The sequence below is a fragment of the Muscardinus avellanarius genome (genome assembly GCF_963383645.1).
Source record: "Muscardinus avellanarius genome assembly, chromosome: 7".
NCBI classification, from domain to species: domain Eukaryota; kingdom Metazoa; phylum Chordata; class Mammalia; order Rodentia; family Gliridae; genus Muscardinus; species Muscardinus avellanarius.
In genome coordinates, this window is record NC_137793.1 from 24,482,102 (window position 1) to 24,495,251 (window position 13,150).

The 13,150-nt window shown below is 52.5% G+C and overlaps 1 protein-coding gene across 1 annotated transcript; it reads right to left on the reverse strand.

Annotated features, from left to right (window-relative positions):
* Positions 1 to 1,420: 1,420 nt before the first annotated feature.
* Positions 1,421 to 12,488, reverse strand: STC2 (stanniocalcin 2; the record flags this gene model as incomplete). Its single annotated transcript, XM_080699449.1, has 4 exons — positions 1,421 to 1,826; positions 7,372 to 7,583; positions 10,261 to 10,403; positions 12,338 to 12,488. 4 exons carry the CDS (start codon positions 12,486 to 12,488, stop codon positions 1,421 to 1,423), a joined length of 912 nt encoding a protein of 303 aa, XP_080555575.1.
* Between the last annotated feature and the right edge of the window lie 662 nt (positions 12,489 to 13,150).

Below are 13,150 nucleotides of genomic sequence, written 5' to 3' on the forward strand. Positions count from 1 at the left end.
TCCAGCTGGGTGCCTGGTAATGAAATTTTACTGGAACACAGCCAAGCCCTTTCGTTTATGAGTCTGGGGCTGCTTTTGGAAAATGTTTGCGACCCCTGTTCCAGAAAGACCCAGGACACCTGTGCACTCCTGACAATACTGCTCCTATTTGAGTACTGGCAGCCAGTTTCAGCTTTAATTTGATGGCGTATTAAGAAAGTGGCCAGCGAGATGTGTTCAGCGGCTGCAAGCTCTGTCCCTACTCCTTCCCTGCCTCATGTTTTTTGGTCTCTCCTCTCCTCTCTGCCTTTTGTCCACTTTGACTTCCCTCCTCGTTGCTAAATTTCCAATTAGGATCTGGAAAGTCCTGTCCCTTAGAGATTTTCTGCAGGCTCTTCCACTTATGTTAAAGGTTAGCATTCCTTGACGGGAATCACTTAGTCTCTCTCTTCTCGCCTCTAGCGCTGAGAAGCCAGGTTCCCGACTCGGCCCCCTGGGGCCGCGGTCCAGGCTCTATGGATCTTGGCTGAGGGTCAAGGAGAGATGCGATATTTCAAGGGAAGCCCGTCACGCGCACGCCGCATGCGTGCGTTCTCCTCCAGGGACAAGGTTTGTCCCAGGTGGGTGCAAGTTTATGGCGGGCACAGTGCTGTCTGATGCCTTTAAAAATAGCACTTAAAAAAAATTCAGCCCCAAAGAATGGGCTGGAATTGTTGGTGTTGTTTTCCCCTTTTGAGCTGGTTTTAATGACCCAGTTGCTTTGTTTGAAAGCCATTTATTTAGATGACAGATAGGTAGATGTAACTGGGTAAATAAAAAAGTGAAATTAAGATTGGAAGCAGTGGTTAAAATATCAACACACAGGGGCCACTCCCTCAGACTGTGTCCCCAGACAGAACAATGGCTCAGAAATTACACATAAAAAAAAGACACTCCCTCTTCCCCCTCAAGCAGCTCTGAACCGTAAGGTCCCATGCAAGAAACTGAAGTTTGGTTTGGCACCCAGCACTGCCCGGCCCCTGCTTCCTTTCCACCCTGCCCCTGCATCCGTAGGGGCCCCCGCCAGCCGCTCCTGCCCTCCCAGAGACAGCGCCTAGAAGCTGTGGGGCGGGACCTGGCCCCCTGTGTGGTCCAGCCCTGGCGGCTGCCACCTCCCCGCAACAGAGTGTACCACAGCCCACCACCCACACTCTGCGGATGGAAAGAAGAGAGTCGCCAGGAGTGCGGGACGTGTTCCCTCGTCACCTGGCACCACGGAGACGTCGCTGCCCAGGAGTCCCCAGGAGTCTCCCTCTCACCTGTTCATACACCTTCATGAAGTCCACAATCCCACAAAATCCTGCGTGTGACATCCCCCCTCTTTAATGGTAAATGTTTTGGAATGTCCATAGGTAAGAAAATGGACGGCGTGGAGGAAGATTTCACGGCCAGGTCCTTCTCTTCACCTCCGAATGTCGGAATACTCGGATTGTTCTTCCTCCCACTCGCTGCTTCCTGAAGGTCCTTGGGCGCCCTGGCTCCAGGCTCTGCCCCGGCCGTGGGTGTTTGGGTGGCTCCTGCTGCCCCGCTCACCCTTGGCACCTCTGCCGGACTCCCTGCTGCTGGGCTCTGCAAAGTGGTGACTTGTTCCCCCGTGGTGGGGCCTGGAGATCCTGGCTCTGTCCCCCTGGAACCGGCGCTCTGGCGGGGGCGGTGTCGGCGGCCTCTGAATAGCCGAGGTGCAGAAGCTCAGGATGGAGCACAGGCCTCCCCAGTTCTGCTCGCACTGCGCCTGGACGCTGTGGGTGACGGCCTCCTTCACCTCCTCCGTACAGGTGAGCAGCAGGTTCACCAGGTCCACATAGGGTCTAGAGATGAACAGGAGAGATACTGAGAATGGAAGAGCCCCGGAGAGGCCGGAGAGAACTGGCCAGTGGAGGGAAGAGAAACGGAGCCAGCGCTAGGTTTGGTGGAAGAGCTTTCATCAAACCTTACTCGAATTCTAGGAAGCACTGGCCTGGGCTGGCATTTCCTGGGTGGCCCTTGTGGACCCAGCTCCACTGCAGGCGTGGGAGGAGTTTCTGGCAGGCGAGGCTCTCAGCCCCCAGCCTGGGTGCAGAGAGAGCTTGCCACAGCGGAAGGGGCCCGTCTCAGCTTGCAGGTGCTTAGCAGTGAGGACCAGGCAGTAAAGGGGCAGAAGGTGAGCAGGGCCAGACAGGGCAGCGTGAGAAGGGGGGCGGGAAGAGCCGGGCACGCCCGGCTACCTGAGCTGGAGTCCTAGCTGGTGTTGGGATGGGCCTCATGGTCAGAGGAACAGCAACTTGGGATAATGGTAGAAAGCCTTCAGTGTCTAACAGAAGTGTCTTCTCAGTAAAGACGAGGCTGCGGAGGTCGAGGGCTCTAGGAGGGGATCCTAAATGGCCTCTGTGAGTTCCTAGTGAAGTGCCTGGGGGCGCTTCTAGGGCCGTCTCCCTAGTGTGGCTCCCAGGGGCTGTTCCTGTCTGTCTGCTGTGAAGGGGACGTGCGGAGATGTGTAGACGTTCCCGGACGCACTTCCCTTTGTATCTGCAGGACTCTGGAATGGGTGGAGAGGGGCTGGGGAAAGACCACCTCTCTAGGCTGTCATTTTCCATGGAGTTTTCCCCTTCTGGGTAGTAGAGGCAGGGATGAGAGTGGCTGCCTAACCACCCTATCCCTTCATCCTGGGCTTTGCCAACTTGGTGCGTGTGTGTGCGCACGCGCTGCTCTAGGGGCTCCTGTGTGAACAGCAAACCTGCTCCGTTCAGGAGCAGGTTGTTCAGCCCATTTTGGCTGTCCAAGACCATTCTTTAGGAAAATGGCTGGAGTTTCCTAGAGGGGGTAGGAGATGTGTAGAGAAGGTGGGAGCTGTAAGCCTGGCTTTTACATTTCTGAGCCCATCTGGTAAGAGGTGTCCCCAGCAATGCGCGGGGCCTTCTCAACCTCTCACTCCAAACCCCAAGAGGGCAGGGGTTTGAAGTGCTCCATGTGGCCAAATAGCATTCTTTCTTTTTGCACTGCTGGGTACTGAACCCAGGGCCTCATACATGCTTGGCAAGGGCTTCACCACCGAGGTGCATTCCTTGCCCAGTAACCAGCGTTAGAAAGGAGCCCTTAGCTCCCGAAGGTTCTGAATACATCTGACCATGGGCATCACAGCCCTGATTCACCCCTTGACAGAGACGGAACTGTGGAAGGTAAGATCATTAACACAGAGCCTAGACCCATCTGGAGGGCTGCGTTAGAGCCCGGGTCATCTTTCTTTATGAGCTAGCAATTGTCCCAGTGCAGAAAGAGCAGACTATATCTTGAGGCCTGTAGAGTAGTTTACTGCCATTTCATTAATTAGTCCTCATGATGTATTTGCAGAAGCTGTCCTCACTACGGGGAGGTAAAAATGGAGAAGATGCCCGAGAAGGGGCCTTTGGGGACTTCCAGGGTGGGAAGGCCCAGGGCCGGGCAGGGAGCAAAGGGGAAGAATGTTCTGGCTGATGGAGTCCAAGCTGCTTTTTAAGGGCTCCTGGATATTTGGGCAAAGTGCTAAATCAGGTGTTGTACTGTTGGGCCACCTTGAACAGGGCCCGGCAGCACAAGGGAAGTAAAGCCTAATGCGGATTTGCTTCCTTCCGGTTACGGGAAACTAGCACCTGACTCAGGTGCCCCGGTTCACTGAGCGCATCTGGTAAGGTGGCGATGAGGCTTAAGGCCGTGACTGTGTCTGTCCTTCCAAGGCTGGCCAAGTCCTTGCAGCAACTGAGTGTCTTTTGGGGATTCTAAGCTGATTCTCCTCTATAAGCTTCTTTCCTCAGAGCAAGAGGAAGCTCTTTTGGGAATATGCAGCCTGCCTCTGGCTTCTCTCCCCAGAGTGCTCCATCTGCCAGATGAGCCGCTGCACCCCAAGAAGCACCCGAATCCCAGGAGGCAGCACTAGCCCACACTGTCAGCCCTCTCTCCCAGGGAGGAGGCTGCGGACCGCAGGAGGGGCGTGTGCGCTGAAGCAAGCTAATCTAAGCCGCATTTCTGGCTGGCGGGGGGCCTTCTCAGGCTGCAGGCTGAGCATGTGTCTAATAAAGTCCAGCTCACTCAACTGGGTGTCAGCAAGGCTAAAGGATTAAAAAAAAAAAAAAACCCACGCACAAAAAAACAAAACTTGGAGAGGCATGTGCCTGGAAGCTCCAGCCCATTGGTGGCTGCCAGCACCAGTGATTTGGTGTACAGAGGCCAAGGTAGGCGGGCTCAGCTAGGGGGAGGCAGATGATAGGAGAAAATGGAGTAGCCAGGAAGGGGTGAGGGGAGACTTGGAAAGAGCTGCTTTAACTGAATGTGCTGGTCTCTGGGTAGATGGGACTGGGCTAGAAACGGGTGGTGTGGATTCCAGGGTGACTGGTTTCCTCCTCTTTAAAGCAGAAAGCAAATTTGATTTTCATTTGTCTTTTTTTTTTTTTTTTTGGCGGATGGAACCCAGGGGCATTCAACCACTGAACTACATCCCCAACCCTATTTTTTAGTCTTTATTTTGAAACAGGGTCTCACTGAGTTGCAAAGGGCCTCACTAAGTAGCTGAGGCTGTCCGTGAACCGTGATCCTCTTGTCTCAGCCTCCCAAATTACAAGCATGCGTCACCACGCCCGGCTTCTCACTGTCTTATTTGTGACCAGCCCTACACTTTCTAAAATGGCCTTTCTGGTAGTTGGGGACTGATAGGATCTTTTCATCAGTTAAGATGGTAAAGAAAGCTAAAGAGTGCAGGCAGTTCAGCCTGAAGCACAAGTGGGTGTACCACATAGTCCTGGCTTCAAAAGAACAAGTGATTGGGATTCCGGAGCCAGGGTTTGGTGGGGCCCGCTGCCCAGAGGTGCTGGCTTAGTGGGAGGTGAGAGGACGTGGATCTAAGCACATGGCATGTCTTAAAAGAGGCCACCGTTTTTGATCAGTGTGGGTAGATGGGATTGGGCTAGAAATGGGGTGGTGTGGTCCTGTATTTGTGTAGTTGGTCAGGTGGAGAACCCTTTGGAGGTAAAAGTCCCTGGCAGAGCATGCTATGTTACCACAGAGGAGACACTAGAAAGCCACAGAGCTGAACCTCCTTCTTAAACCCAGGGTGTATGTTTGTGCAAAAACTCTCAACGACTTCAGTTCTCCCGGAAGAAAGACAACTTTCTTCCAAAAAAAATCCTCCAAAAATGTATCATAGATTTATGATATAACAAGCCTTGTCTGATGGAGGGCGGTAGGAGAGGGGTTTGGGGCAAATAAACTGCATGGACTTTCTCAGCCATGAAGCCTCTGCCTCTTCCAGGGGCAGCCTTGGGCCTGTTGGAAACATAGTTGAGAAAAGGGAAAACGGCCCGCCCTATTTGGGGACCATGAGGCCCCTAGCAGGTCTAGGGGTGGGAGGGATAGGTCAGGAATAAGGAGGGTTGAGTTCTGACAGCTGGCTTGTTCCTGACAACTAGCTTCAGTCTTACACAGCTCTCCACATCTGTGGATTCAACCAACTCTGCATCAAAGATATTTGGGGGGAAAAACTGCGTCTGTTCCGAACATGTGCGGATTCTTTTCTCTTGATATTATTTCCTCAGCAATGCAGCATAACGATTTATGTAGCATTTACATTATATTATTATAGGTCATCTAGAGGTGATTGTAAGCATAGGGGAGGGCGTGCACAGCTAATATGCAAGTACTGTGCCATTTTGTATACGAGATTTGAGCATCCGTAGACCTTGGTACCTGGGATTCGGAGGGATGACTGTATATCACCAATTCCCAAGTTGAAAAGTAGGAATCAAACCTCACAGCAAATTCTTAAAGCTCTGAGCTTTGCTTTTCTCTTCTGTAAAATTGGCCCAGAAATTTCTATCTGGTAAGTCTTGTTAGGAAAGATAAATGCATTAATCCACAGAAAGTTTCTGGCCAGAGGCCTGGCCCATGCAAAAAAAAAAAAAAAGTTGTTGTTGCTATTGTTCCTTTATAGATATTTGGAAAAAAATATTTCAAAAGGCATTAGTGTAAGTCAAGGGAAAGGCATCATCACTGTGTGTTGGGTAGGACCGTCCTATAGAATTCCACTCTCAGTCCTCTAGTCCTAAGACTATTAGGCCATTGTGAGATTCCTAGAGCCTTAGAGCCAGGTGGCCAGCTGACTGTAGTATACAGCCGAGAGTAGGTCATGACAGGAACCGGAGAACAAGAGTTCATAAAATTGCATTGATTTGGCCCAATAAATCACCGTGGAAAGCACAACGGTACCATCATGCTGGTAACGCCAGACACGCGACTGCTTAGCTGGTGGCTCTGCCAGGCCACTGGAATCTGCAGGGTCTGTGCGCTATACCTCATGTTGGGAACAAATACCTACCGGTGTGCTTTGCTATTTGGCGAAATTTAGGATCCTATAGCCTGGGTACTTTTTAAGAAATGAGATGTCACCGGGCATGGTGGCACACGCTTGTAATCCCAGCATTTGGGAGGCTGAGACAGGAGGATAGCAGTTTGAGGACAGATTCAGCTATTAGTGAGGCCCTTTGCAAGTCAGCGAGACCTTTTTCAAAAGTAAATAATAAAGAATAGGCTGGGGGTGTCACTTGGAGGTAAAATGCCCCTGGGTTCCATCCTCAGTACTGAAGAAAAAAAAAAAAAAGAAATGTGATGTCTTAAGTTTATGAGTTGCAGATCTTCAAATAAGGGAAGTTCCCATCTCCTTGTTTTGGCCTAGCTGATTGAAATTTTTGATGTTTGCTTTGCATTTTCTCTGACAGGGCATTAATGTGTTAGAGGAGGTGAGCCAGACCTTCTAAGGGAAAGGAGATCCTGTGGACATGAAAAACAAAACAACAAAAAACCAAAAAACTATTGCTCTGAGTTTTGGGTGTTTAAGAGTATTGGAAGCAGAGCTACCCTGCCTGGACTCCAGCCCTGGCTTTGCTCCTCACGAGCTGTGTGCCCTTCACCTCAGGGCCTTGGTGTTCTCGTCTGTAGGATGGGCATGCTCCAGGCAGCTAATATGAGGGTCAGGTGAAACGTTCATATAAAGCACTTGGCACAGTGCCTGGCACTCAGCAAACGTTTCTAGCTGTCAGCCGGGACACCTCCCCAGCTACGTGGACTATTCAGAGGCCTGTTGGGTTCTTGGGAAGGGGGAGATGAAGAGTATTTTTGAATCTACACATTTTGTGCTTAGTAAAAATAATCTGATGCCTGTGGTTTGGGAAGTGGTGACAGAAGTCACACTTTTCTTGAAAGCCGGTGTGACAGGGGACTGCTAGGGGAGTCAATAGAGCTCTGTGCATTTGGCCAGAACTCAGCTTCCAAAAGCAAGTCCCTCAAACTGGGTGCCCCTGCACGGGGGACCCCCATCGCTCCTGCCGTGGGCACCCGGGGAGCAGTACTCACTCATGCAGCAGTAAGTCCTTGAAGTGGATCATCTCCACTATGACCCCGATGTTCTCCTGCGCAGCAGAGCACAGGTCGTGCTTGAGGTAGCATTCTCGTTGCAGCTGAAATACCATCTCCTTAATGGCCGGGCACTTCCGGCTTATGCAGCCGAACCTGTGCCGCAGCGCGTGGGCCTTGCACTTTAAGGTGTCTTTGATGAATGACTTGCCCTGAGAGGAGAGAGGAGAGAGATGACAGGGGCAGAAGACAGGAGGCTCTGTGACTTGCACCTTGATCTTTCCTGGGCTTACGTAGGATTTTCTTTTCTTTCTTCTTTCTTTTGGACAAGGGAATCCCAAGGCTCTGTCTCAGACTGACATGGTTTTCCCAGGTGATAGGCTACTTTGAAGGTGCATCCAGAGTGATGGGACACCTCTGGCACGGGGCCAGAAAGGACGTTGGTTCTGTACACTAACAAATCTGCCTCCTTCCTCCCCAGCTGCACTCTTAATTCCCCTTGAACTGGGGCTTCCGTGGCTGTCTATCCTCAAGGCAGCCCTGTGCTGGCTGCTGGTGGCAACTTTTCTGGAACACCAGGGGAACTGGGCCATGACTCCTCTGCGGCTCTCACCAAGCGTCTTTCCCAAGTGGAAGGTGCCCTTTGTCCAAAAGCGCGCCCTTTCCCTCTTTCCTTCCATTCCGAGAGCCTCTCTGACAGGGAGTACTCCATGGCTGGCCCCTCTCGGCCTCCAGTTCAGAACTAATGCCTCCTCCCATCCTCCACGGAGGAGCAGCCTTAGCCTTCCCGAAAACCAGTCTACTCCTTTAAACTATTAGGATTATTGCCACTCAAAGGCTCTCCTGGCACCCAGCCTGGCAGCATCTGAGTCTGAACTGCCCAACTGGCAGCCCATCCCCCTCAACCCCTGCCTTTGCAGACGGCAGCCAAGCATACATCTGGCCCACAGTTCTCATTCCTGGCAACCCCATTAGATTGTGCTTATCCTAGAAAGGAGACAGCTGTTGGGGGTGTGGAGGCCAACTCTGCCTTTGCTCCCTTACTGATGCTCCCTGGCCCAGAGGCTTGTGGGATACCTACCCAGGAATCCCTGCACCTTCCATTATTATAGAAATGAGCTGCCACCGGGGAGATCACTCCTGTGTTTTTAGAGAGGCCTAGAAGTCACTGAGTTGAGGAAGTCACTGGGTTTAGGTTGGAAGCGGGAAGCCAGCCAGCACATTTATTTTGGTTCTCCCTTTAGAAGCAACTGAACTGTCTACAGATAGTGTCTGCTGGCTGAAAAACTAGTATGGCCCCTTTTCCTTGGATGCTCCAGTAGGAGTCAAATATGATGGCGGGCAGGGTGTGCCATTGTATTAAATAATTATGTGCTGAGAATCGAGTGGAAAGGGATGCCTCTAACTTCAGAACATATTTCTGTTGGTTGAGAAAAAAAAAAGGGGGAGATTAATTCATGTGCAGGCTTCAGCAGCCTGTTCTTGGTATTCTCCCCTGACATCCTGTGGGATTGCCCTTCAATACACATCTTTCCTCCGGATTTCCTATTACGTTTCCTAATTCTAGTTAATCCTGAAGGGCTGCTTTATTAGGGAGCCCCAGGAGTTCAAAGTTCTGCCTCTTTCCTTCCCTGGGTTTTGTTTCCCCTCTTGCTGCCTCACAACCTCTGCCGTGCAGGCGGCCGGTCCTACAGCATCCCTGTTTCCCAGGCTCTCTACAGGATGTCAGTGGACGGTGACTGGTCCAGGCATGAGTCATCCCTAAACCATGGGCCTCGTCCAATGAGACGGGAGAGGATGTTTATGACGTCTAACGACAGGGAGCTCTAGCAGAGCATACAGGGGCCGGCGAGGAAACGCAGGCGATCCTTATGACACCCGCCACCTGACCGTGCATCTGGGCTGTTGGCAGAGGAGCCATACGGTTGCTTGCTGCGTTCCTGCCCTGCCCAGAGCAGCAAGTTGGCTCTACCCTTGGGGCCCTGGGGAAGTCTTAAGTGGGTCAGGCCCTGACCATATTTATTATATAGAGCAAAAAAAAAAAAAAAGTATGGCATTTCAAGACTTATTCATGGTTGTGACTTTTCAGGTTGGGAGAGAAGAATCTGCTACTTAAAAGGAATAAACGTTTGTTCTGTTGGAGGCTGTAAGTTAGTTGTCCGGGTGGCCACACATACACTAGATGATGAATTCTGTATTAGGTGAAGGAAGCTATTGGAAGGCATAATTGGAGTTCCCTCTCCCTTACCCCTTTAGCCGGCTAGACATGATACAATGGGCTATGGGGACTGGGTTCTGAGTGGTCAGACACAATGTGTCTCCTTACAAGGTGTTTATTTATGGTGATTTCGGTACCTTGTTCCCTTGGTCTGTGTAGACACAGCTTAAGAGTGGAGAAGGACTTAGCCTACATGATAGTTCCAGGGAGCAGAATATCAGTGCATCAGGGAGACCCTGGCATCCTGCTCTACACCTGGAGTGCTTCCTTGCAAGCACTGAAATATCAGAAAGAACAGTAAACAGTAAAGACATGTGTTGAGTTTTTCCAGCCACAACTTAATTCCTCTCCTCTCTCTCTCTCTCTCTCTCTCTCTCTCTCTCTCTCTCTCTCTCTCTCTCCCTATCTATCTCTCTCTCTCTCTCTCTCTCTCTTTTTCTGGGACTGAACCCAGGAACATTCTACCTTTGAGCCCTCCCCCAGCCCTTTTAGTTTCACTAGGTTGCTGACAATTTTGCTACTGCTGAGGCTGGTCTCAAACCTGGGATCCTCCTGTTTCAACCTCCCAAGTACTAGGATGACAGACATGTGCCACCATGTCTGGCTTCCAGCCAACGTTTCAATCACCCTATGGGAGCCCAAAGTATTCTTAAAAGTCTACGTGGTTTTACCTGGGCATCAAATTTTCCAGCGTTGTGCAGAAAGGTCATGCAAATCCCATGTAAGCCCCGGATTTCACAAGAGTTGTTCTCGAAACATTCAAACACGCCACACCCCACATCGCCAGCGTTGACCAAACAGTGTTGGATCTCCGCTAAAATGAAAATTACATACAAATATATACGAAACTCTCAGCCAGGCTGGGGAATGCAGAGGGCCCAGCTGAAATAAAAACAAGGACTAAAAGAAAATTTAAGGGGTGTGTGGGGGGGTTAGTGATGACATTTTAGAGCTAAAGATGCAGGGAGAAAATTTTCCTAACTTAATACTACTCATGGAAAATATCAATATTTGCAAATATTTGGAAAAATTAGCCAAAAAATTACAAACATCACAATCAGAAGTCTGAGTAATTTTCTTACCCTCCCCCATCCATTTCATGTTATTAAAGTATTTGTGGAAATACTTAGTTGGTGAGCAGAAGCTATATCAGCTTTTTAAGTCCACATACAAAAAGTATGATTTTACGCCGAGGATTGTATTTCATCAATGAAATGCACGTCTCTGTTTAGATCTGTATCAAAGCAGTCTTTTCTTTCCTGACCCCCAAAGGACTGCGCCCAAAAAGCAGTTTCAATTCAGCTTTATGATTCAACACCTAAAAATCAAAACAAAATTCCTATTAAGGCTACGCCTCCAGACCATCCCCATTAAAAATGCCAAGCTGCGGCTTGTGAGCAGGCCGACTGGGGATACAGTCTATGCGGCTAGCCTGTAAACCGCCACCATCCTTAGGGGGCCCTTTAAGTGAGATACCACTTAATGCTCTGGAGTTTCCTAGCCCCAGAGCTTACAGCGCCCCTAGCAGAAGGTGGTCCCGATTTGTCAGGACAGACAGAGGGAGTTGACTGTCAGGCTGCCGCGGCCAAAGCCTCTCCCCTCCCTCCCCCTACTCACGTTTCTGATTTAAACCGGCCACAAAATTACATCAGAAAAGTATATTTTGGAAGAAGGGCGGATAGGAGTAGAATATCCGCATTCAGATTAAATATAGCGAGAGAACGAGGGGCGTGTGTTTGTGCAGGGTCACCAACTTCAGAAGCCCCAGAGGGGTCAAAGGGTGGGTGAGGGTCCTAGGGTGCCGGGCACCCCAGGTGCAGGCGTGGAGGTGAGCGGCCAGGGATGACCCCACGCGGGGTCCGGAGCGCCGTCAGGGCCTCGGTTCACTCTTTGCAGGCGCCCCCCGTGGACATTCCCGCCTTGCTGCTGGGGAGGTGAGCGCACGCACGTCCCATCGCGGCCGCAGCCGCGTTCGCAGGGCCCCCTAAGATCCAGCAGGGGTGAGAGGGCGGGGAGCAAAGAACCAAGGAGCTGGGCTGTAGGCAGAGTCTCTTTCTCCCCTGAGCTGGTCAGAAGGGCCAGCCCCGAGTCTCGCACGCCCGGCTCCACTGCGCGGATTGCTGGCGAGCAGAGGCGGCTCGCGTCCTGCCGTCTGGGCATTCTCCGCCTTCAGACCTGCCCAGGAACCGGGGATGGCAACCGCACCGCCGAGGTAGGCTTCGGGCCACCCCCTCCCTTCCCGAAAGCAATGCCCCCACCTCCCGGGGAAAAGTTCGCGATGCATTTTGTCTTGCCTGTAAAGTTCTGGGATGTCGGGCATCTTTTGAGGATTGGGGAGAAGCAGTCCTGCCGGGGCTACGGGGCTGGGACCGAGTTCTCCCGGAACCGTGCCTCCCACCGGCCAGCCGCGATGGGATGGAGGAGAAGTGCGCTTTGCGCAGGACCTGGGACTCCGGGTTGGCGCCCGCAGCTCCGGCGCTGCCTGGTTTCCCCTGTACCCCAAGGGAGGACAGCAACAAGTCCAGCCCCAGCCATTTCATCACCCTGCCAGCACGTGCAGATTCCGGGCGCTCCAGCCCGGCGCAGACCTCCGCTTGGCTTGCGCGTCCCTCTCTCTGCAAGTCCACCCCAAGAGTTTGCACCGCCCGGGGTGGGCGCCCGGTTCCCGGAGAAACGCCCAGAGCACGCGGCGTGGGTGCACGGCGCTCTCTCCCAGCAGCTCCTGGGCGCAGGGGCGCACGCATTTACCTGTGTTCTGCAGGGACAGGCGACCTTTCTGCTGTGAGCCCCGTTCTTGGGGACCTTCGGGAGGGTAGGTGGCGTCGGTCCCCTGCGCCGGGTCGAAGGTAGCCAACACCAAAGCCAGGGTCACGAACTGGCCCAGACGCTCGACACACATGGCTCTTGGTGTAAACCTCGCTCCGGGAGACCTGGATTCTTTGTGCTCTCCTCCTCCTCCTCCTCCTCCTCCTCCTCCTCCTCCTCCTCCTCCTCCTCCTCCTCCTCCTCCGCTTCCTCCGCCGCTTCCCCTCCTCCTCCCACTCTTCCTCCTCGCTCGCCTTTTCCCTCCTCCGCTCGGCCGCGGCTCGGATAGAGGTTACCCAGCGCCCTCCCGTAGCTCTCCCGAGAGCATGTGACCAGGCCGTTAGCAGCGCCGCGAGTGCCCAGCAAGGGTAGGGATCGTGCCTCAAATATCCCTGGAAGCTCTGGTGTCACTTGAATGAAGGAGTCGAGCAGGTGTTGTCCCAGCGGCTGGACCAATCCGAGACCCCGGCCCATTTGACAACGCAGGCGGGAGGCGGGGCCTGCACGCAAATACTACAGGAGGAAGCCGGCGCCGCTGGGAGCGCACAAAGTTGCAGACCTGGCGGCCGCCACGCTTCTGCAAGCGTGTGAGTGTGTGAGAGGGTGGCCGGAGTGCGTGCGCGCGTGCGGGTCCTCTGGGGCAATGGCCGGGTAGAATAAAAAAAAAAAAAACACCCTAAAGTGGATTGTAGTTAAAGAAGGGAGGAAGGTGGTGTATTGCGCTGGCACAGCGTCCTCGGGTCCCGGGCTTGCCTG